The 23487-nt window shown below is 45.4% G+C and overlaps 1 protein-coding gene across 1 annotated transcript in view; it reads right to left on the bottom strand.

Annotated features, from left to right (window-relative positions):
- ptprq (protein tyrosine phosphatase receptor type Q) overlaps positions 1-23035 on the bottom strand; it is a 33053-nt gene extending 10018 nt beyond the window's left edge. The window contains exons 1-43 of the mRNA XM_084017600.1: positions 22878-23035; positions 22473-22592; positions 22262-22406; positions 21875-22159; positions 21580-21797; positions 19406-19586; positions 18910-19284; positions 18504-18815; positions 17921-18214; positions 17084-17383; positions 16838-16968; positions 16410-16539; positions 16156-16309; positions 15921-16027; positions 15261-15358; positions 14652-14820; positions 14221-14481; positions 13963-14123; positions 12562-12676; positions 11903-12011; positions 11398-11512; positions 10272-10341; positions 9970-10169; positions 9609-9837; positions 9383-9511; positions 9152-9298; positions 8750-8913; positions 7911-8397; positions 7555-7716; positions 7249-7428; positions 7045-7152; positions 6669-6950; positions 6308-6589; positions 5773-5893; positions 5519-5673; positions 5266-5411; positions 4624-4795; positions 2969-3289; positions 2628-2903; positions 2344-2495; positions 1930-2071; positions 658-933; positions 208-579 (exon numbers count right to left, since the gene is read on the bottom strand). Coding sequence (XP_083873726.1) covers positions 208-579; positions 658-933; positions 1930-2071; positions 2344-2495; positions 2628-2903; positions 2969-3289; positions 4624-4795; positions 5266-5411; positions 5519-5673; positions 5773-5893; positions 6308-6589; positions 6669-6950; positions 7045-7152; positions 7249-7428; positions 7555-7716; positions 7911-8397; positions 8750-8913; positions 9152-9298; positions 9383-9511; positions 9609-9837; positions 9970-10169; positions 10272-10341; positions 11398-11512; positions 11903-12011; positions 12562-12676; positions 13963-14123; positions 14221-14481; positions 14652-14820; positions 15261-15358; positions 15921-16027; positions 16156-16309; positions 16410-16539; positions 16838-16968; positions 17084-17383; positions 17921-18214; positions 18504-18815; positions 18910-19284; positions 19406-19586; positions 21580-21797; positions 21875-22159; positions 22262-22406; positions 22473-22592; positions 22878-22922 — 8398 coding nt within the window. The 5' untranslated portion in view covers positions 22923-23035. The remainder of the gene's footprint in view (positions 1-207; positions 580-657; positions 934-1929; positions 2072-2343; positions 2496-2627; positions 2904-2968; positions 3290-4623; positions 4796-5265; positions 5412-5518; positions 5674-5772; positions 5894-6307; positions 6590-6668; positions 6951-7044; positions 7153-7248; positions 7429-7554; positions 7717-7910; positions 8398-8749; positions 8914-9151; positions 9299-9382; positions 9512-9608; positions 9838-9969; positions 10170-10271; positions 10342-11397; positions 11513-11902; positions 12012-12561; positions 12677-13962; positions 14124-14220; positions 14482-14651; positions 14821-15260; positions 15359-15920; positions 16028-16155; positions 16310-16409; positions 16540-16837; positions 16969-17083; positions 17384-17920; positions 18215-18503; positions 18816-18909; positions 19285-19405; positions 19587-21579; positions 21798-21874; positions 22160-22261; positions 22407-22472; positions 22593-22877) is intronic.
- Between the last annotated feature and the right edge of the window lie 452 nt (positions 23036-23487).

Genomic DNA, 23487 nt, shown 5'->3' with positions numbered 1-23487 from the left:
ATGTCTTGCCAAGCAGATGACATACTTATTTAGTAAACATCCCAAATAATCACAATAGATTTAAATGGAGTCAATGTGTATTATTCTTACTGGAATATTGAGAAATAAACATAGAACAAATAAAACTCCTCCTCCTCAGGTCCTGACTAACTGCCAGCTCTGCCCTGGCAACACAAAGAGCTCATATCATCACTGTGACCTCCTTACTTCCAGCCAGGGTGCGTGCGTAATTCCAGTGTGTGTATTCTCCGACTCCGGCGTTGGTCACTGCCGCCACTTTGAAGCGGTAGTATCTGTACTTGGCCAGGGGTTGCAGTGTGACGCTGTGGTTGTCGTCGATGCCGTCGGAAGCGTTCACTGACACGGTGGCGTTCGAGTCCACACAGTCCGGGGTCAGTTCGTCCTCGGGGGCCGGCTGGGCGGTAGTTAGGGTGTTTGGCTCGCAAACAGTCGAGAGCAGCTGTGCAATGATGTGGTACTCTTTCAGCAGGCCTGGAATGGAAAGCGGCGGAGCCCACTCGAGTGTCACATTGTTAGGTGTGACCTGAGCGATGGTGAGGAAGCGAGGGGCAGCTGGGGCTGAATGGATGAGAGGATTTCATTAAGTATCCATTCTCTATTACGCTATATGAGCAATTTAAACGCAATAAAACTGACCTGATTCAGAAAGAGTGGAAGCGTTGCAATTGAGTCCGTCTCCAGGTCCTGCAGAGTTGACGGCTGCCACAGTGAGTGTGTACTCCTGGTCTGGAGACAGCCCAGTCACTGTGTACTCTGGTGTGTGAGCCTGGTGTGTGTGGGACTCTGACTCTACCGCTACTAGAATCTCATAAAACATTATCTGCCCGTTAGGGTGGGCTGGAAGTTCCCAAAACAGCTGGATCGAATCCCAGCTCACTCCTGAGCAAGACAGGTTCCCCACAGGATCAGACACTGCAGGCAGAGAGGTGAGACAGCGACGTTGTTATACAAGTTCACTGGCTACTGCAAAAGGAAAGAACCAAATTCAATTTCAGTTTTTGGCCTTTGGTTATTTTGTTGCACATGCCAAAAAAGGATGCTACACACAGTGTTTGCACAGAATTCTGAAATACAAAAATGCCAACAAACAAGATTTGTGATGAGAGTAGTATTATAGTTTATAATTTATGTGGAAGAAAAAAAAGTGTTATCTTAGTCAAATGTTTTATAACATCATTACCTTTTATTCATCTAGCAGTAATTACCTGCTACTCTTGAGGGGAATCCCATTTGGTTTGTCTGTGCTAATGCTGCTGAGCCCTTCTCATAATGACATACAGATGTGCTTGTGAATAAGAGCACCTCCACTACTGACACAAACTCAATAGATTGTTTATTCTGACAGGGTTTTTAACCTCTACGCATTTTAAATGTTTCATTAATTTGTTGGTTTACATGCATTTGTGAAAAGCACAAGAACGGATTAATTACTGATTGTAAGGTTAACCTCAGAAATGACCAGCAACGGGATCCTTCTGCCTCTGGGAGACCTGTGTGATTATTAGTGACCCTTCACTTTAAGCCAATGGCATCAGGGATATGTTTTAGATTGCCTGTATTTAAAACAAATAGAAGAATGTTTGGTTGTGTCCCAGAAGCCAGAAGAATGGGGCACAGCTGAGGTTAAAGACATGCACAGTTTGCACTTTGTTAAGAGTGATAAATGCATTTGAACTTGCATGCCTTCATGGTGTTGGCCAGATATGGAATGGCCGCTAACCCTTGTGGCTTTCGACTGTTTCTTTTTCTTTTATGTTCTTAATCTGACACCAGCTTTCCCTTAATTGCCCCTTAAGGGACAAATAAGGTATTTCAAATGGATTATGCTTGTACGAATCAATTTGGAACCACAAATGACCTAAAGCATTGTAACATCCCTCCCTTGTGTGTAGACAGAGTGTACTTTACCTGACTCATTGGTGGTGAAGGTCACAGGGCTGCTGAACTGCTCCCCATGCCCCACTCTGGTGTAACTGTAAACACTGATCTCATAGGAGCTATGAGGCCTGAAGCCTGATAGATACTCTGTGGTCGAAGGACCAGAGGAATTCTACACACACACACACACACACACACACACACACAAAATGACAGGAGATTAAATCATCCAATCCTGATAACTGGAGTGGATATGATCTTATTGTATAAGGAAACATATGTGCATGTGTGTGTGTACGTATAATGTTACTGTAGCATCTGGAGTGTGAAATTAGAGCTCCCGTCAGTGTGACGGTGTGTACTCTTACCGAGTGGGTCTGCGGCGTGTGTGTGTGTGTGTGTGTTGTTGTGCAGAAGCTTTTCGGTGTGTGAAATTAACAGTACCTTGTGTGTGACGGCGTGTGTGATGAGGTCTCGGATCCTGAAGCCGTACTGTATCACCACTCCATTGGGCTCCAGAGGAGGCTCCCAGCTCAGCCACACAGAGACTGCCGTGTGGTTATATATAGTCAGGTTTCGGGGCGGGGACATGGGGCCTGAAACGCATAGTTAGGCAGATAGAGAGGAAGATAGACTGAGACAGACAGCAGATATACACCTGTAGTTCCATAGACACATACCATCTCAGTCAGACCTGAGAGACAATTTAAGCCTGCTTTCAAACTAACCTCCTTCGTCGGTGTGCAGCTGCAGGAACAGATACGGTCCCGAGCCTTTACGTGTTGCAGCCGTAATAGTGAGGTTGTAAGACGTGTACGGAAGTAGGTTGTTGAGGACGAATGAGGTATTGGGGGTGTGAGTCGTATTGGAGCCCCCCGGGCCAAGCAGAGAGAGGGTATACTCTGTTATCTCCCCGTTGGCCTCCAGAGGGCGCTGCCAGACCACGGCGATAGAAGACGACGACAGATTCCACGTAGATACCAGCAATGGAGCAGAACTAGGAACTAAGGAGAAACAATGAATACATGAACAACACTTCACAGGTGAACGTTTGTGTCGATAAACTCACTGTCGTCATCCGTTCTCAGGTACATCGTGCTGGTATGGTTGTATGCGGCGCCAGCGCCAGTCGCCGGGGTAACAGTCAACACGTAAGGGAAATACTTCTTGAGTCTGGTGAACAGGAAGACGTTGTCAGCCGTGGTATGCTTGATGGTCTTGTTGACAGATGGAGCCCCTTGGTTGGACGCGTCTGGAGGGACGCCGGCCTCCTGTAAGGTGAGCAGGTAGGTGGGACGGCCGTTGGGCTCCATGGGGGGGTCCCAGCTGATGATGATGGCCGTGGAGCTGAAGATCTGAGCAGTCAGGTTTCGGACCGAGTCACTCGGCACTGGAGAAGGAAACGAGAAGGACAGCGTTGCTATTCAGTGAAAACGCTGGTTGAGCCTTTTGATGTGAGTTTACTGTTCTACGAGGCAGTAAATCATGGCACCAGTCAACCATACACACTGACAGGGAAAATGAACAGTGTACCAGTCATCAACATCATCGTTTTGCACAAGCACCATCGTAATCATTGGAAGCATTGTTGCAATTAACAAAATCAACAACAGCAACATCGAGTAGAGCAACACGGCATGAGATTACTTCAACAACACAGAAACACAGCAAAGTCAACAGCACAGTAAACAGAAACATAATCTTAGCTGTTAGAAAACAAACAGAGGCATATAGGAGGGAAACGATCACACTGAAAACATCGGGAAAGAAATGGGTTGAGGGGAAAATACTCATCCTCTCCACCATCTCAGCCCCTCCGAATATAACGCATGGTACACGGAGAAGGGGGGGAAAAAAGGGGGGAGTTGAAGGGTAAAGGGGAGATTTGAGAGGTCCATGAGATGAGTGAGTGGATGTGAGGGGGCCAGGTGTGTGTGGGGGTCTGAGCCTAGCAGGGGGCTTGGCTGTGCTGGGGAGAGACAAGGTGCCCTGGAGATCCGGTACTTGGCTGAGAGCGGAGCAGCTAGAGCACAGGCAGAGATACAGCGTCAGTATGAGACAGAGAATACGATACGTCAACAAGAAAATCACCACATTCAAATATGAACCCTATGTGGACAAAGTCTGTAGCGGCTGTCTGCACCATTTTTCCCAAAATAACATAAAAACAAAGAGATCAGCCTCATGTACACATCCGTTTTTACACGGAGGATATCAAAAAAGACTAAGCTAAACTTAATATTACGTTCGGATTTTGGTTTCCGTGGCAACAATGCAATTGCAACGCATCATGCACTTTTTCAAAGCACGTCAGGCTTTTTTCTCTCTCTCTTTCCCCTCTGTCATCTTATCGTTAAGGATTCTGTGCTCTGTTTTCTCTGTTTTCTCTCTTTTTTTTTTTAAATCCCTCACAACTTTCTTCGTGCTTAGCCAAAGGAAACACAAACTGGCTGTCTTCAAGGCAAAGTGTCACAGGCGGACAAAAATAGAACCAGTTTGCCAGACTGTTATCCCCTTTCACTAACAGGCTGAAAGTCACATCTTCAATCGCAGAGTTTTTATGTAATTTTCTTTTTGGAAGTTGAAGAGTTTTGAAAAACGTGTGCAGACTGACCCTCCAGTGAGACTTTGAATCATTGCATTAACTATCTGGCGTTATATGTGTGGTATTTCTTGTGTATGCCTACTGTTGTTATTCATATTGGTGTATGTGGTCTGACTGACCGTCCTCCGGTAACAACAGGGTAAATGGCTCGCTCCGGACCCCTCCATCCCCCTGCACTGTGCTAGAGGACATCCACAGGGTGTAGTTTGTGCCCCCAGTCAGCCGAGTCAGAGTGTAGGAGAGGGGTGAAGCAGGAGAGGCCGGTGCAGGTAAGTCTGAAAGGAGAACCCTCTGGGGAGAAAAACAAAAGAGCATTTGGTTTTCTTCTCTCACATTGAAACAGGCATTCAATCAACAGCAAAATATGTGTGCTTTATATACAGGCGGGTGAGAGATGTGAGTAGATGTCGGTCCACCTCAAGCCGTCAGGAAACATTCATCAGCGTAATTAATGTTTCTCAACACAGTTTTTTAGAGTATTGTTGGTGCATTGGGAACCGCAGAGAAGGCTGTAAATGCTAATATATTTATATACCGGTACTTATAAAGTTGATATGGTTCATGTTTTAGCAACTCCCAAGAAGTCATTCAGCATGTAAGGAAGCATAAAAAAACAACTAATTGAGGTAATAAATCAACCGATTAGTCGACTAATTGACTAAAGAGGGAACAATCTAAGTAATTGGACCCATTTTAAAAGTAGAAATATTGATTAATGCAGCTTTAATCGGTCACCTGTATGCATACAGTATGAGTCTCACCTGCTCAGCCACAGTGTTGTTTTCAGAGTAGTAAATAGTGTAGTGCACGATGATTCCATTAGGTTCAGTAGGTGGGTGCCACAGCAAGGTGACGGAGGAGGCGGTCACATTTGCGAAAGTCACATTCTGCGGGGGATCAAATGGTTCTGAGAGCCAGGGAACACACACGAAGGACACACAGAGACATTCAGTTAGTGGGAGACACATTTTGTATGCAAGGACGACGGTAAACTGTCAAAAAATCATCCTGCACCTGCATCGGTGGTGGTGAAGCTGATGTAGATCAGCACTCCTCCATCTCCCAGTCTGCTCCAGCTGGAGACGGAGGCGTTGTAGCGGCTCTCTGAGTCTACGTTAATAACCACTGATGTCCCGGTCACGTTCTGCCACAGCTCAGTTGTTTCATTCCTGATAACATTTTTTAAAAAAGAGCAACCATTTGTGTTGCAAACCTCCCCAACAGAGAGTCAAACACACACAGAGAGAGAAGTAGCTTAAGAAACTCACCAAACTCTGACAATGTAGTAGAGTATGTCTGAATTGGCTTCAAGTGGTGGTTGCCATGACAACTCCACCTCATAGTCTGACAACTTCCTGGCGTGGAGGAACTGAGGAGGTGTGTCTGGAGCTGAGATTCAGGAGAAAGACTTTCCAGTAACACAATACAAGGAGTGTGGCTTGTCAAAACAAAACCGATGAAGGAAAAATATATATATATTTGCGCCGGGAAAATAAGGACCTCAGACGGGCCCTCAGGAACGTGCCAGAAAGAAAGATAATAATCGCCTGAAATGGAAAACTGGTTAGTTGTAATGACTGGCGTCTCGGTCCTGATGGAAGACACGAGGGTCACGTGGCTTCAAATACCTGTGATGTAACATCATTAGCACGAGCTGAAACAGAGCGACGTAGCCGAGGAGGAAAAGATGAGAGGAAAGTCAGATTGAATCAGACGCCCTTCGAACTCAGGCATGATGTAACGGTGCAGTGTCCTGGAACTGAAAACAAAGCCGGCCCTCCCCCCCCCTCCCGACCCTCTCACCGTCCTCCAGCGTGGTGATGTTGAGCGGCTCGCTGCTGTAGTTCCCGGGCCCGACGCGCGTGTGCGCTTGCACCACGATGCGGTAGTGTGCATACTTCCTCAGATGCGTGATGTGGATGGAGTTGGTCGGGGAGGTGAGGTTCAGGTAGTGACTGGAGTTCCACAGCTCCAGACTGTAGTGGGTAATGAGCCCATTAGGCAGCAGGGGAGGACGCCAGGTCACGTTAACCACGCTGGGGCTGACCGACTCATAAGTGACGCCATACGGAGGACTGCCTGGGACTGAAGAGAGAACACGCCTTTACAAACGTCTGAGCAGTTGTTACTAAAAGTTTTCCTCTGTGTGTGTTCATGAACGCACCGTCCTCTCCGGACAGCACGGATAACGGGTCCGACGACTGGTTGCCATGGCCGTAACGAGTGTACGCCCTCACCGACACGTTGTAGTAGGAGAACGGCTTCAGGTCGGTCAGGGTGACTGTGTTAGAGGATGCGTTCATCAATGCAGAGTGGGACTCGTTCTCATACAGGACCTCGTAATGTTGGATCATCCCGTTGGCTCGCTCCGGTGGAGACCAGGCCAACGTGGCGGTGGAGGGGCTGGTGTCAACCACTGTGAGGTTCACGGGGGGGGAGTCAGGCTCTGAGGAAGGGATGGACAAGAACCAGATAACATGCGATTAAATTCCCTTGTGTTTACGTATACAGTGTTTTAACTGCGTGTTTTAACTACGTACCGTCCTCTAAGGTGACAACAAAGATGTCGTCTTCCTCAGACAGAGAGCTCTCTCCCACAGCCGTCGATGCAGCTACACGTAGCTTATAACCAGTATACTTGTCCAGATCTATGCAATAGAACAGGTGTTTAGTAACAGATCTGTGTCATAATGACGACAATGATTATAATATTATAGATTATAATATAATAGAGCTGTGTGTACCTGTTATCAATATGCTGGTCGTGTTAGTAACCCATTTCAGAGCCTGACTACTGTGCATGTTGAGGCCATAAACAGTGTAATGTGTGATCCGCCCATTGGGGTTGAGTGGCGGGACCCAGCTCACTAGTATGGAGGTGGAGCTGATGTTTTGATAGGACACTTCCAGCACTGAGCTAGGGACTAAACGACAAATACAGATATTGTTATTATGGTCATTTTTTATAGTAAATGATTAATCTCGATGCACGATTCTTGAACTTTTCGCTTTAAACATAAATAAAGGTAATGTGACATGAGAGCACCCACCCTGCTCCCTGGTCTTCTCAGTGATATCCGTTGCAGGACCTTCTCCCACAGTTGTGGAAGCGGTGACCCTGAACGTGTACTCCGTGAAGGGATTCAGATCTGACACCAGGTAAGACAGGTCTTCGGATAAAACGCCCATCACCTCTTCTCTCACTGTTACACCTGCAGCACGGGTACAGGGACAGATGAATACACAAGACCACACACAGGATTTATAAGCACTGGAACACCAAAAACATGAATGTATGAAGGGCTGCAGGAAGTTAAAGTCCCAGTGGAAGAGAAGTTAAAGCAAGAGGGATTCCAATCGATTTTACAGCAAAGAGAAGCCGTGTCTATAGTTAGTGCCCTCCCACCTGTCGTACCGGTAGCTGCTTCACTCCGTGTTGAAAAGCGTCCCGTAATTGATGCATCATGTGTGGACAAGCGGAGCTGGCCCGTTGTCAAGGCGGAGGATTCTGAGGTCATATCCCCAGTGTGTGATTGTTTTGTTAGCCAGGGTGGAAGCGTAGCAGGCGGCACAGAGGTAGGAGAAAATGCCGATGTCCCAGGGACTGCAGATTCAGTATTTGTGCTGTTAGAGTGTGAAGCAGAAACGTGACTGGTACTGGGCTTCTCTGTGACCATGAAGTCGGGAGTCGGTTGAGCATCGGTGTTAGTGAGTTGTGCCGCGCTGCTTTGTCCAAAGTGTGTCACACCAGTGGGCAGTGTGCGTTCAGAGACAGTGGCGGTGAAAGCAGGCGGTGATGTGATCAGACTAAGATCAGCAGTTCTCTTACGCCGCCCTGGATTGTTATGGACATCAGGGGGAACCGTCTCCTCTTCGGGGGAATCAGTCGTATTCTGAAGGAAGAAGAAACATTTTATAATCTGTATTTGTCTAAATTTATCAGTGATTTTCAATCATTTTGGCTGATCAACCCTTGAATCGGATGACAGTGGACATGGTTGCATATGTTACAATAGTCCCAATGATTATGTAAATTTGTCAGTTATGCAATCCATGATGTCAGTGGGTCAAGAGTTAAATGGTAAAAAAAAACAAAAAAACATTTTTCTTTAATATGTACAGCAAGTATATATAAAGATGAACCATTTCATCCAACACTTTCAACTGAACAATCTTGGGTTTTAAATAAGATTTTTTTTTTTTTTTAAACGTACTGAGCTGGAATGCGGTACATTTATGGCCTACCATTTCTGCAGAGAGGGTGATGTCCTGCAGCAAGATGTCGCCAATCAGAACATGCAGTTTGTACTGGGTGATTGGACCATTCGGCTGGGCAGGGATCCTCCAACTCACACGGATTGAAACCGAATCCTCAGCTTCAGCCATCAAGTTCTGCACCGCACTGGGAGCTACTCACACAAACGGAGCCAGAGAGGATTAGACAGAGTCAGAAGTACACAAACACACCTCTACGCGTGTAAATAGTTATTGGACTATGTGTTATTGTGTGCGATTACAGATCCACCTTCCTCTTCTAAAAATAATCCAAAAATTAAACAGATTTTCAACTCTTAGGAAGTGAATTTATGGGGATTCATCTACTTCCAAAACATATGTGTAAGCACATCAATTTGTGAGTAGTCTTACCTTCGGCAGCTGTGATGACATCATCCTGCGCCGCCGGCCCCACTTCTCCAGCAGCTCGAGCTCGGACGGCCAACGTGTACCTCGTGTAGGGGGTCAAACCCGTCAGTGTGAACCGCGTGTCTCCTGTGCTGTTCTCATACAAATATCCTGGGATGGAGAGGACAGAGGAAAGAGTTTAGAGTTTGAGTCTGTCTATACTGTGCATGCAACGGGAGTCTAATATTTAACAACCTGTGGGTCCATAAAGGTAGAGTACGTAGGTGTATTTTCCTGTGATAATGCTGGGAGAGCTCCAAGACACGGAGAGCGATCTAGACGTCATATTCAATATGGAGAAGTTTTCTGGTGGGTCTTCTGGGGCTGCCATGCAGCAACACACAAAAATAAAGATTTTTAAACACGCAGGCACTATTAGTTACAGTCTAATTAGCCTTGTTTTCCCGTTCCTTCTCCACACCTGATTCTGGCATGCGGACCATAGTGGAGGCTATCTGTCCCTCTCCATCAGAGGTGAAGGCAGACACTTCGAATAGATAGGCGGTGTAAGGTCGTAGCTGATCAACTCCTACTGATATGGGCACACTCCAGGAGGCGGCAGGGGGTACGGCGGACAGCGTGATGGGTGAAGATGATGCTGTCATCTCCAAGGGGCTGAGAGTAGCTCGGGACAGGATATCAGCTGCATCCTGCACAGACAAAGTCATACAGGACTAAGACAGAGGGTTGTAGACATGGCCAGCCTCGTGCCTGGGTAGCATGTAGAATACAAACACAACGGTACACCATAACAGTTAATAAGGCAGCGTGTGATGCAGTACATTGCAGTGAGGCAGTGCTCCGATCATGATGTCCTCCGCGTTGACCTCCAGCGTGCGCACCGTCTGCCCAGTACGGGCGTGTTTAGCCTTGACGGCAAACTTCGTGATGAGGCCGTTGATGCGGTGCGGCAGGAACCAGGTAACCATGACGGAGAAGTGGTTCTGAGCAAATGCTGTCAAGTTGGTCACCAGGCCAGGGGCTGCAGGAAATGCACACACAGGCGAATGTACGCAGACATAGACGTACAATAATGGACTTACATAATTACTGTTTTAGATCAGTGTGCGGGATGAACACTCACGGGACTCAGCCGTTTTAATGTATAAAGATTTGCTGAAGGCTCCTATTCCAGCTGGAGATATGGCTGCTACCTGAAGGGAGGGGGAGAGAGAGAGAGAGAGAGAGAGATGGTAGGTATGATTAATGATTAATTAATGTGTCTGTCAATAGGCCAGTCATCAGATTATGTGCTAATATTGCCACAAGTAACTTGGAAAAAAGCTGTCTAGCTTGCTATCGTGGTACACAAGTGAAAAATCCAGCCTAATTTGTGATTTATGATTTATGTTTCTTCATCAAAGTGCTCACTAAAAAAGATGTATGTATTATCTGTCACGCAATAAAAGTATGTGTTTCTTAATTGTCCCCTGTAGGTTGTGTTACGTTCAGCACTACACCTGCATTGTACAGTCGAATGCAAAATCCCAACATCAAAGACTATAATCCAAAATTACCATAGTTGAATGAATAACATAAATTGGATATTTTGTGCACATACATAACCAGATTGCCTGAAAATAACCCAAACTGTGTTTGTTTGTTTTTTGTCTACAATAATTACATTATAATAAACAATCCATAGTTTTATAGAAAATCAAAAGTCATTGCAGTTTTATATAGCATTGGCATGGCTGAGTGTGTGGACCAACACACTCACAGGTGAAATGTAGTAATATGATATGTCATAAGCACACACACACACACACACACACACACACACACACACACACACACACACACACACACACACACACACACACACACACACACACACACACACACACACACACACACACACACATACAGGTCCTGCAGGCATAATCACAATGTGTGTCGGTCTCTCAGAGTCCATTTGTATGAAGGTCATTTTGGATTAATGAATTCTGAAAACTAATAAGCACGATCACATTCAAGCTCAGTGACAACAGACAGTGGAAAGAGCCATGGCGGATCCATAGATCTGTTTACCTGATTAATAATGCAATCAGGAAGGATCAATTACCAGTATTCAGCCCGATCAAGAGAATAGTCCGCTCCGGTGGGAAGATATTTTTTTCCAGGAATATGATGAGAGTGTTGGAGTCTGGCTTCCATGTTTTAATGCATTGAAGGTTTTATTGTTCAGCTGTGGTTGTTGTGCATCCTACCTCAATGTGGTACGTTGAACCTGAGGTGAAGTCAGTGAGCAGGGTCTCTGGTATGTCCAGGTACTTGGTCACCTGAGTGAAGGTGGGATCCGGATAGGGACACACCTCCTTGTACCTACAGGGAGAAATCCACTTTTCAAGATCATCATCTTTCAATTCACATTAGACATTTGTGTTCTGCTTCAGAGCACCAGATTCCCAGAGCAGCGAGGCGAAGCTCTGCTCCTGGTCTGACGAGGAGCCACCATAGACTATAGACTTTATACAGGAAGAGGACGTAGTCATTGTGGCGTCACTCATTGCTTTGTGAAGTACGGTTTTGAAGTATCAAGCTCAGCATTTCTGAGGCCAAAGCTGACCATATTTGGACTGTGGAGGAGCGAGGGGCGACTACATTAGTGCATACGCCTTCTCATTAATTCATCGCTATGCATCTTTGTGAAATCTCTTTCCCTATTTTGCTATATTTGATACTTTAATCTCCAAGACAACAACAAAGAATCACCTGATGACGTATCCGTCGATATTGTTGGCGTCAGACGGCATGGTCCAGGAGAGAAGAATGCCATTAGAGCCCACAGCCTCTCCTTCGAGGCCTGAAGGTGGACCAGGAACTGGAGGAGAAGAGGGGGAGAGTATAAGGAGAGAAGAGTGTCTTTCCCCTCTATCGACTGTGTTGAACACCATCGATACAGCAAACATCAAACACAGATATTTGGACAAATGACAACTTCTGTGTATCAGAACTCAACTCAACATGGTGCTAGAGTCATTTGAAGAATAGTTGTCTGTGTGGGACTGATCCTCCGAGCAAGTGTGTGTGTGTGTGTGTGTGTGTGTGTGTGTGTGTGTGTGTGTGTGTGAGTGATTCAGGCCGAACTCTGATGAATAAAGCTTCACACAGCAGTGGCATTTCACTGACATTCACTGCAGACCTATTCATCCTGCGGTTCAAAAGCCCGGGCTTAAGTTACCCAAGAGGAATTAAACACACACACCTACTGTACTAATTCATTTTCCTCGATGTGTGTGTGTGTGTGTGTGTGTGTGTGCTATACAGCGACAGAATTAAACAGCAGAGGGCAGACGAGAACCCTGACGGCACTTCAACACCCAAAAACAAAACCCAGCCAAACAACGATAAACAAAGTGTGTACGTCTCACCACTCTCATTAGTATTGATCATGCGGCTGACTCCAGGGCTGATGTTGGAGGAGGAGGCGACTGCTGTGACCGTGACACTGTATTGTGTCCCTGGAGTGACGTCCACCACATCAGCCTGCAAAAACAGAAAAACACAGAATCAGCATATACTGTAGATCACTTCAGCTTTTAACATGATTTTAGGTCATTTAGGTGTTTTATTTTTTAATGTCAATGCTTGAAAATAATTCAGTTTAGTTAATTTTCTGTCTTTTGTTTCAGTCTATTCAAGTATTTTCCCCTCCTAAACAGAAATAATGTGTATGTTCTTTTTTTTAAACCCATTTCATAATTTTAACAGATAACTGCAGTATGTACATGTAAATTATCTAACACCAAATAGACACAAGAATAAAACTCAATTAGTTTGTAAAAATCTGCAATAACCCAAAAGGCACTCAGCCATCTGTTACTGCCATTTATAAACGTAGCCCTCTGAAGAATCACCACTTGCACATGTTTGAAGCTGTATACGAGTGTGTGACAGTGTTGTGGTCTTTTTCTTAATTTGCATTTGGACCAGTGACAACAGTATGTTTGAATGGCAATGACTCACACTAAAACCTTATGTTCCCTGCCCTAACAGTCTAACAGTCCCGTAGTGTTATGAGTATAAACAGCAATGCCTTATTCAAGTGATGAATTCTTACCTGTGAGTGTACCCGTCCCAAGCAGAGCGTGAGCAGCAGGATGGGTGAGAAGCAGGCCATGCTGGGTAGCCGAGTTAGCTCTAGTTTAGACACAGCAGGTGAGAGGCCTCGCCAGGGGAGCTGCATCCAGTGTTAGTGCTCATTAACCGAGGTCTACAGGTAATCCAGGTGAAGAGCAGGAAATACCTCCAGGTCTAGGAGCTGGTTAGCAGCATGAGTAAAAGTCACGGGATTAGTCGTCCAGGCAGTGGATTTTAACGGCTCTTGGTCTTGAGGGATTTCCAAAAAGTGCGCGGCTAACTATGGAGGGCTGTGAACCCTTTCATTAGCACGAGGCTAACATTCTCCCTCTGGTCTCTCTCTCTCTCTCTCTCTCTAGGGGGAGCGAAGCAAAAGCTTGAGCAAATGAATGATTCAGGGTTGAGCTCATGAGGCCAACTTAATAAATAATGAGATCTATTACTCAAGTCTGTGCTGTGTGTGTAAGGTTACATTTTGGGGGGTATCGGACACCTGGCAGCCGGGAAGAGACGGTAGGGGGGGGGGGGGGGCGGGATTTGTTTGGATGGGAGGAGAGCGGTAAAGCATGCATGTCGCTGCTCTACATAACTGCATTGATGGTATTTAGATGAACTGTCCTGTTGTCCAAACCTCTACACAGACTTTATTAGGTGAAAATATTAAGTGTATTTCGCTGAACACGTGCATGTACCTGAATGTATCCTTCCCGTTCAGCGTGCACTGTGACCTTTCCTTGGTTCGGTAGCAGGCTGACGTGATAATGATGCACGCACCCCGCTGCCTGCTCCCAACGTAGCGCGAATGCACGTGCAGACACGTTCACGACACGCACTCCTCGCACACGGGCTGGCACTCACGGAGGACAGGGAAGGCAGACGTGAAGTTTCAGCGATACAACCAAAATGCATTTGGGGTGATATGAATGTAGCCCTCGTAAAACATCATCTACCTGTGGTTACAGTCAGGAAGGCAGCGCTCCCCGCTGTCACTCCTCTCACTCTCTCAGCACTCACGTTGTAGCCGCAGCCGTCCGCCAGCCCGGTAACCACGGCAACCCGTTTCTCCTTGGGTACGGTGTGCGTGCTTGTGACTGAGGTGTTGGCCACAGTGACTCTGTGGAAGTCAAACTCTCCAAGCGCACTGTCCCAGCTCAGGGAGACGGAAGAAGAGTTCACGTCGCCTAAATGAACGGCACATAATCCTGCTGGGCCTGGAAAACAATATTTGGATTTTACACCTTTAGTTTTCATATTATAGACCACTATTTAACTTTTTGTATGCGTTATGAGAGCATTATGTCCTGAGGAATCACATACAGATTTTTCTATCCTGGCAGGCCAAATACTGTGCAGAATTTAGATGTATATATGAGGGTCTTACGAGTGCTGAACTCTCTGTGGACCGCCTGACTGATGTCAGAGCCCAGCTCACTCTGAATGCTGACACCGTAGTCTGACCCCGGGATCAAATCCCTGATCTCATAACGTGTGCCCCGGACAAGCACCTCCATCCACGATTTCCTGTCCACAGCGTGCAGGCCGAAAACAAGCTGAGAAAACCAAAAAGTAATGCTGAGTCCTTTTTTCAGGGGGCTTTACAAAACACAATTCAAGTTTCAGTTACATGTAGCTTTACGAATCCTGTAACCTGCTAATGTCTTTCATTTACTTCTGTTAATGTGGGTGCGTGTCGCGTGTGCATGTAATGTGCTTGGTCATTCTCCCTGGTCCATGGCCCTGCAGAGGTCATGCATCTTTAAAGGGTTGGTAACCAAATATGTGGTGTGCCGACGGCTGCTTAGCAACCAAAAGGTGAGGGCAATACCTGACGCAAGTGGCTTTCTGTGTCTTTGGAAAAAAGACAATTATGAGTAATACAAAATGAGGACACATATTCTTATGCACATAATTCTGAAAGGTACCATGGACTCCTGTCTCTCCCTCTGTGATTACTTGGAACAGAGGAGGTGAAGTAGTACACATGTTTTACCTTATACCTTTCCACCTGCCCTGGTGGAGGTCTCCAGGTTACGAACACAGATGTCACTACCTGCTCTGAAAGAACCACGTCCCGTGGCATCTCTGGGACTGGAGACAAGACTATTAGCATGTGACACCGTGTATGGACTCATAATCATCTTCATCTGTTCCTCTGGGTAATATACATGAGAATAAGGGTGTAATGTTATAGGTTCACTTTCAACCAGCAGGGGGAGATACTTTTAAAATAACATGAATTATTTCTTTGGTACAACATTGTAAAAGTGTAAAATTTGAAAAAACAATTCCTCTTTTAGTTGGTCCCGCTGTGCTTCACAATTTCTAACAAACATTCTATTCAATACAATACAATATTGTAATAAAATTGTATCAGTGAAGTGAAAAAAATCTGAAACCAAGTACAAATAAAAAAGTATATACTTTTTGTCTCTCATGGTTTACATGGGAACCTGCACTCCTCACAGAAATGTATATTTATTTGTATACTTATTCTTAATATAATATGTAATTTGCATACTTATATAATAATACATACTACATCAATTATATAATTGCTTATTTATAAATTATTTTCTCACCCTCTCCCTCCCTTTCCCTCCCACACAATCACAGATATTTGGTGCCAGTACTGCATATGTCTTAAACTTACTAGTATTGAGGATCATAGTAGCAGGTTTGCTCCTTCTTTCCCCGCTGATGCAAATCACTTCAATTGTATATTGGCTTCCATAAGCGAGGCCTTCAAAGTTGTAAGCTCTGTGAACACACAATTAGAGCAGTCGGGGTCTTTTAAGCACACTTAGAGTAATCCCTGTTGCACTAATTTATTGTTAGTTTTGATTGTAATTCCAGTCTCTTCAAACTGAAATAAGAGTGAGACTGACCTGGCCTCCTCATGAGAAACACTCAGCTCTCGGCTGGATGTTGTGTTTTTGATTGACAGGATGAGTCCGCTCACTGCTCCCCTGACCATAATCCAACCAATGCATATGGATGACGTGGTTTTATTGATTAGAGACACCTCCACTGTGCTGGGGGCTGGTATATGAAAAATGTTACCCAGTAAGTCAGAACAGAAAGACTGAGCTGTATGTGTGTGTGTGTGTGTGTGTGTGTGTGTGTGTGTGTGTGTGCTTACCTGCAGTGATGTTGATGCTGACAGGAGGACTGTCTGTGAAGGACTCCTTCTCTGTTCGTACTGCAAAGTGGTAGAGTCGGCCTGGAGTCAGACTAGAGAACGTTGCACTCTGACTCGCCACCTTCTGCACCTGCAGCACACAAATGATACGGACCTTTACATAAACATTCTGAATGGGCCTCTTTGTATTTCCTGTTGCAATGTTTGTTAAAGCAACAGCTGACAGGAAGTGGAACTTGGATCAAAGCTGTTTCTCTCACGACAGAAAAGGGCTATAATACAGAATATGTATATCATCTTACCAACTCTCTTCAGAAATGGCCTTTTATAGGTCTTACAGTATCGGCATTAGTTAGAGGGAAAGTAGGGAGGGTCATGTTTGCTACATCTCACAGAATCTCAGGGAGTGAACCTCCGTTTTTGTTTACCATGTGGGAATGGTCACAATTGAGGCAGACGACCTCGTAGCTGTGAGCCTGTCCTTGTGCCGGATCCCAAAGCAGCTCTATAGATGAGTCTGTAACCACACCTTCCCTCACTCTGTTAGGAGGAGTCAGACCTGAAATCTCACACACACACACACACACACACACACACACACACACACACACACACACACGCATTACTTACTTACAATCTGACACGTCTGTGCTAGTAGCAGCAGAGTAACTCACGTGTTCTAAGGGGGCGGGTGTTGTAAGGCGGTCCCATCTGATCTCCACTGGTGCTGTACACCCTGAGCTGGTGCTCTGATCCCGGACTGAGGTTGCTCAGGGTTATGACATGAACACCAGCATGGAGGGAATACCAGTCACATGTGTACTCACACAATCCCCCACACACACCGTCACAAACTCCTGGGCATACACACACTTTCACCCCGTCCATCAGGCCCAGCGTCGGATGCTGGATGTACAGTTGTGCGGAATCTGTGCCCACTGAGAGAGGAACTGCTACCTGGACTGGCATTGGATCTACGCATCCAGAGGGAGAAACGGAGATTGACAAGGATAGTTCACAAAATGAACAGTATTCAACACATATTTTTTCAAGTCATGTGCCCCTTGCTATAATGGTTCCTCCTGCCCACACTGGCCATGGGAGAGAAAATCCACAGTCCGTATGCTGTCTGTGTATTAAAAAGTTTATCTGAGTCAAACAAAGTTACAGCCTGTTTAGTACAAATCCCCTCTTTTTGTAACTATTCTCCCACAGCAACCCGACAGGGAGCACTGTCTGGGGAAACACAAGAGGGACTTTTATTCGAGCTGTAACTTTGGTCGATACCCACTGGCTAACTGAGACTACTGAGGCTGAAGCTTGTATTAAAAAAAGCAAAGAAACTTGGGTTTTGTCCCCAAAAACTTTCAATGAAAACACATTTGGAAGGAATCTTTTGTTGGCTAATATATGGCTAACAGGCAGGATAACAGCAAGCAAACGTTCTACACGTGATTCATAAGGGCACCTGACAACCTATCCTTTGAAGGCAGTATTGTTGTTTCTCTTACTTGTGGTGTGTATAGTTGTGGTCCTCTCGCTCCTGTCCTCTCCCCTCAGAGAGACCACTCCGACTTCGTAAGTCTGACCTGGCGTAAACGTGCCCAGATTAACACACACAGACTCATTTGTCCAGCGTGAACCGGGACCGGACTGGTTTATCCACAGTGGGGTTGGAGTGGGATAAATGAGATGGTGGGATGTGACATAATAACCATCTGGTGGGTCACCAGGTGAACCGGTCCAGCAGACTGTCAGATTTCCTGTTGTGCTGAACACCACCAGACCACTGGGAGGCCTCACCGCTAAGAGGCACAAAAAGAGAACCTTATTTTGTTGTCAGCTCACGTTCAAAGTACAGTTATCACAAATATTCAACTACATACTGTTAGTTTTAAAAAAATCTGAATCAGTAATAAAATGAATGATTGACTTAATTAATTCCATTTAATTGTCCATTTCAAGGTCCTGGTTGGCTATTTCTCACCCTCTCGTGGCTTACTGGGACACTTGAGTAGAACAGAGGCATCACTAATGTTAAAGCTACTATGAAAAGTGTGAGAAGCTGTGGAAAAAGGCCTGTTACATGCTTACCGGTCTGCACAGTAACAGGGGCTTGTCCACAGCTCTCTATCCCGTGCTGCGTGACGGTGGAAACTTCAACCCTGTATTTCCGGTGAGACCGCAGCCCTCCAATGGCAGCAGTGTATACCTGCAGCCCACCAGTCTCAGATAACCTGGAGATGTTGGTCATCCCGACTATGCTTTCTTGTCTTGAAGACAAGTCCACGTAGCGCACAACAAACGTCCATCCGCCCCTTAACTGTGCGTCCGTCAGCATCCAGTGGACACTAATCTGACTGATGGTAACGGGGCCAACGGTGATATTTTGAGGAGGAGGAGGTCCTGAAAGAAAGAGAATATATACTCTTTGAAATCTGTCAGCGTGAGATGTTGCTTGTGTATCCAATGTGGTGTGTCAGACTGTCCGCAGACCCACTAGTGTATGCAGTGTGCGTCTGTCCCAAGCCCCAGGTGAAGCCGGCAGCGTGAGAGGCTCGAAGGGTGAAAGAGTAGACGCTCCCGGGAGACAAACCTGCCACCGTTACCCCTCTGGAGGAGAGGGAAAGGGGAACCCTGACCATTTTTTTAATGTGGCTGAAGCTCTGCATCCCCTTTTTGTCCTCCGACGGCCAACTTCCATATTCTTCACTTTGCCCCGACTCTTCATCCGCCTCCTCTTGGTACTGGAGGAATATCTCAAAGGATGAAAGATTAAAAGAGTTCAAGGGTGAGAGGTCGCTCCAACGAAGCTCTACCTGTTGCTCTGTCACCTGAACCAGGTCAAAAGAGAATGAGGTCGGGACAGGAGGGGCTGTGTAAGAGGGGGAAGCACACAGGAGGAAATATTCTAAGGATAACTCTTCAAAATGGCCAAACATTGCATGTGCAGTAACTGTTGTGGTGAATATGAGTGTATTAAACAAGTACTTTACTCTGGCAATGGCAGATGAAGGGTAACGGGATGCTACAGAAGAATGGAGTGAGAAAGTATCCCGGCCCTGTGGCATTCCTCTGAAGGGCAAAACAGTCTGTCTGTTTGGCTGGCAGTAATGACATCATCGTGTTCGTCAAGTTATAGGCTGAGGCATCAGACCAGAGAGGATGCCCCTCCTCCTGTGGGGGTGACAGGAGAGAGACGTTATATGACGATCAACAGCTCCCTGTCATTAACGTGAAGGCATCAAAAACAAAACTCCTCTTTAAGGAGTAACTGCTGCGATGGAGCTTCTCTTGTCAGAAATCACCTTCACCTGCGTTCTTACTGGTCTATGTTGTTTAAACAGTGGATGTGAGGAGGCTTCAGTCCAGGCAACCCAAGAGAAAACTGCCATTTTGTCTAGATTGTTTTGAAATGTTAGAATAATTTATAATTAATTAATAATCTAGAAGATCTGTATTCATCTTTAAGTATTCTAGTAGTATTCTAAGTACAGTCACCATAAATATAAAACTATAATTTTTGTTTGAACTAGTCTTAATCATTTCTTTTGATAGGTTTCTTTAGTGTGTTGAAAAGGATATTTTCAGATTTACTACTGTCCTGTGGTTGCCTTGACATCGATCCCTCCGTTTCCCACAGGACAGTCTTGCAGGGCATAAAAACGTCTGAACGTCTACAGGTGAATAAAAAGAATGCACGGTTTTTGAAAAGTGTCTCAAGGTTTCTGCCGATGCGTGACCGCAGGGCATCCGGCACAGTCTCTGTTTCTTAGATGAGGACTTGAATCACACGGTGGGTAATTTCCACTTAAGGACAGATGAGTGTGGCTTTGAAACAAATAAGGAATATAAAGCACATTAAACCAAATCAAATAATAGTGTTTCCACATTCTGTTATGCTGCGGAAGAAATAATTATTTCCCCTTTTTACTAAATTGTGGTAGTTATTATTCACAACCCCGAGTTGTGATGTGTTTGCTAATGTTGTCAGAAATGGTGGAGGCCATGGAAGTTCATTTTTTCCTGGATAAGTTAATATATTAGAATTTTAGTCATGTGGTGTTTTTCTTTGTAATTGTATTACCATGCGAAATGGTTCTTCTAGTAATGTTAATATTGCCCAAGCATATTGTGTGCACAATTTCCCACATTCTAATCGCAATCCCTATTTAAAGGCAGCATTATGCTACATGAGAAACACCTGCACAGCTGCTGTGTCCTCATTGTACAGCCATGAGGAGTTCAGTGCAATCATGGCAATCAACAGCAATTAACTAGCATCCTTTCCCTTAAATGCCTGATTATGTTAAAATGGAATCCTTAAGATTTTCCTCCTGGTTGATGAAGAATTTTGTGCTAACAGTTTAGCAGTCTGAAGTCTTTTTTTGATGTCATGTGTGTATAGTTCCATTTTTTAAATCTGTGAAGGTCTATACAATGGAGAGAAACTGCAGTACAGCATTTCTGGTAGCGTCACCACAGACACCTAGTTTGTTATATTGCAAATATATAAATAATGGAATAATTTCATCAGTGCTTCAAATGCTTCAAAATTGATTCGAACAAAAACACTGTAATTTAGAAACAATTAAAATCTAACAGAATCCCTTTTAAAATTGAATTGGTAGTTAATTAAACTCTCAGAGAGAAGAAGCAGCATCCATTAGTCACATTTCTCGTAGCATGCTAATGGACTGCACACCAACACAAGCCAATAACTGGAGTCCCAAAGCCAAGTTTCTTTAGTCAAAACTATCGAACGTCACATTCAGCGTCTCTCTTCTCTCTTAATTGACAATAATTAGAGCTACACTGTGTGGGATAACCTCAGCTGCACATGAATGGTGAAAAAACACCAGTCAATATAACAATCAAACCATAGAGATTAAAAAAAATCCTGCCTTCTCAACCAGTGGCCTTTCCCCCCCCCCCCCTTTCTTTTTTTTCTGTTCCGTAAATGTCAAATCCCTCTTATGTTATTTATGAAAATTCCCAAGCTGAATGCCTTATGAGAAAAGGTTATTAAATAACACATAACTGCACTCTCAATTATTCTGACAACATAAATGGAACGTCAAAATACACTGTAATTATTTATTATGGTTCTTACTGACAGGATTAGAAGTAGAGAAGCCTCCATAAAAGCGTGTTTCTCTTATAAGGCTACCTGCTGGTCATTGAGTCCGATCCAAAGCAGCAGCAGGTTGTTTTGGCTCAGCAGGTGAGAAGATATGAAAAGCACGTCTTCCACCGTCTTCAAGTCGGCCAGGTGACTTCCGGCTGCCAGGCCTCTGCAGCCACGCTGGGCATCGCTCCAGGTCAAACCTGTCCTTCTCACAGAGAAACAGCTTCTCCCGTTGGCCAACCAGTCAGGGGGGCACTGAGCTGGAGACAGAACGTTAACATACAGTCATTTTTAAGTGATTGCGGTTTCGATTGTGATAAAGCAATGTGTATAATACCCGTTTCCATGCCGCTGCTGAGTATCTGCTTCCAGGTCACATTCAGGTGTTTGAGGAATGAAGTCACCACAACGATGGCCTTGTAGCGTGTGCCAGGCTGGAGACCTTTCACCTCGTGCTGAGAGATCGCCTCCGATGAGTTTATGTTGAAGATGTGCGTGAGGGATTGTGTGCGAGTGTTGTACAAACTGAAGGTGGACAGGGTGTGCTGTCTGGGAAGGTTCCACGTCAGGAGAGCAGTAGTGACCGTGTTGTATACACGGAGGGAGGACAGGGAGACTGGAGCTGGACACAAATACAGAAGGAGACATGATGGAAGATGTTAGCAGCATTATACGAAACATCAATCAATCAGGACTGTGGTATTCAGAGTGCAGAGACACTCACTGAAGTGAAAAGTCTTTGCCTCGAGAGTGGTGTCACTTCTGCTGGCTCTCAGCGTTACGTTATATCCTCTCGGGTCCTCAACCAATCGTAATGACGCTTTGCAGTCGGGGGAGCATGCCGAATGATCAATGTGCTCCACATACACCTGCAGAGATGTTCATTGATTTAGTTTTACTCAAACCAGACTATAAATCTGCCGTTGTGTTCTTACCAGCCGGTTGCTTGCAGTCCTGCAGGTGACTGTGTAGGTGTTTGAATCTGGAGTGGACGGGAAGGACTGAAATACAACTTCGACAGGATTTAGATGGTGTTCACAGGTCAGCAACGCCACCTGAGGGGGAGGAGGCCACAGCTGAGCCGGCGGCTAGCACTCTTATACATTCATGGGCTAGCAGCTAACGGTGTAAGCACAGACTCTGTAATAATGGCAACAGTGAAGCCAGAGATTACAGTGTCAGACATCCTCTCTCCACTTGCACTTAGCTGCTATATTAATGCTCTGAATGTCTGTCCAGCACCTTTAAAAACACTAACAAAGCTGGAAAGATAAATAAGCATGATGGATATCGAATAAGTTGCTTTACAGAGAAATGAGTGTTGCAGGCCTTTCTCTTACCTGGCATAAAGTTGCAAGTAGCCACAGACGCTCTGTTCCACCCATTGGAAATGTCACTGCACGTCATCAAGCATACCTTCCGGTCACTGCAGGTCCACCTGGATACATACGGGCACTACGAGGTGGGAGACGGTGGATCCTGGCTTCACTTTCCTCCCCCGGTAGGCTAGCAAATAAACCACGTGACACTCGCCCTGCGCGCGAACGTCAGGAAAGTCCCAAATTATTGGCCTTGCTGATGCATGGCTGAGCGCCAAAAAGTTAACCATTTGTAACCTTATTCAAATATATATTCATAATCCCAGCCATCTAAAAATCATGTGGAAATCTCCACTTCCTTTTGAATTTAGCGCCCACTCAAAGTAGAGTTCAATGGCTGTCTGCACCTAGAAGCAAACCCTTATGTGAAGGAGGAGAGAGCTCATGTATGTGGATGGAGAGAGAGAGAGAGAGAGAGAGAGAGAGAGAGAGAGAGAGAGAGAGAGAGAGAGAGAGAGAATGCTTCGAAACCAATTTGTTCTGGCTCTTTGTTGGGATAAGAGCAGTTCACCATGGCAACCAAGGGCACATGGCCACTCCAGACTAGAGCTGCTGGGCTCCTGAGGAGAGG

This window comes from Eutrigla gurnardus (assembly GCF_963514095.1).
Source record: "Eutrigla gurnardus genome assembly, chromosome: 9".
NCBI lineage: Eukaryota > Metazoa > Chordata > Actinopteri > Perciformes > Triglidae > Eutrigla > Eutrigla gurnardus.
This window is presented reverse-complemented; position numbering and strand designations above follow the sequence as displayed.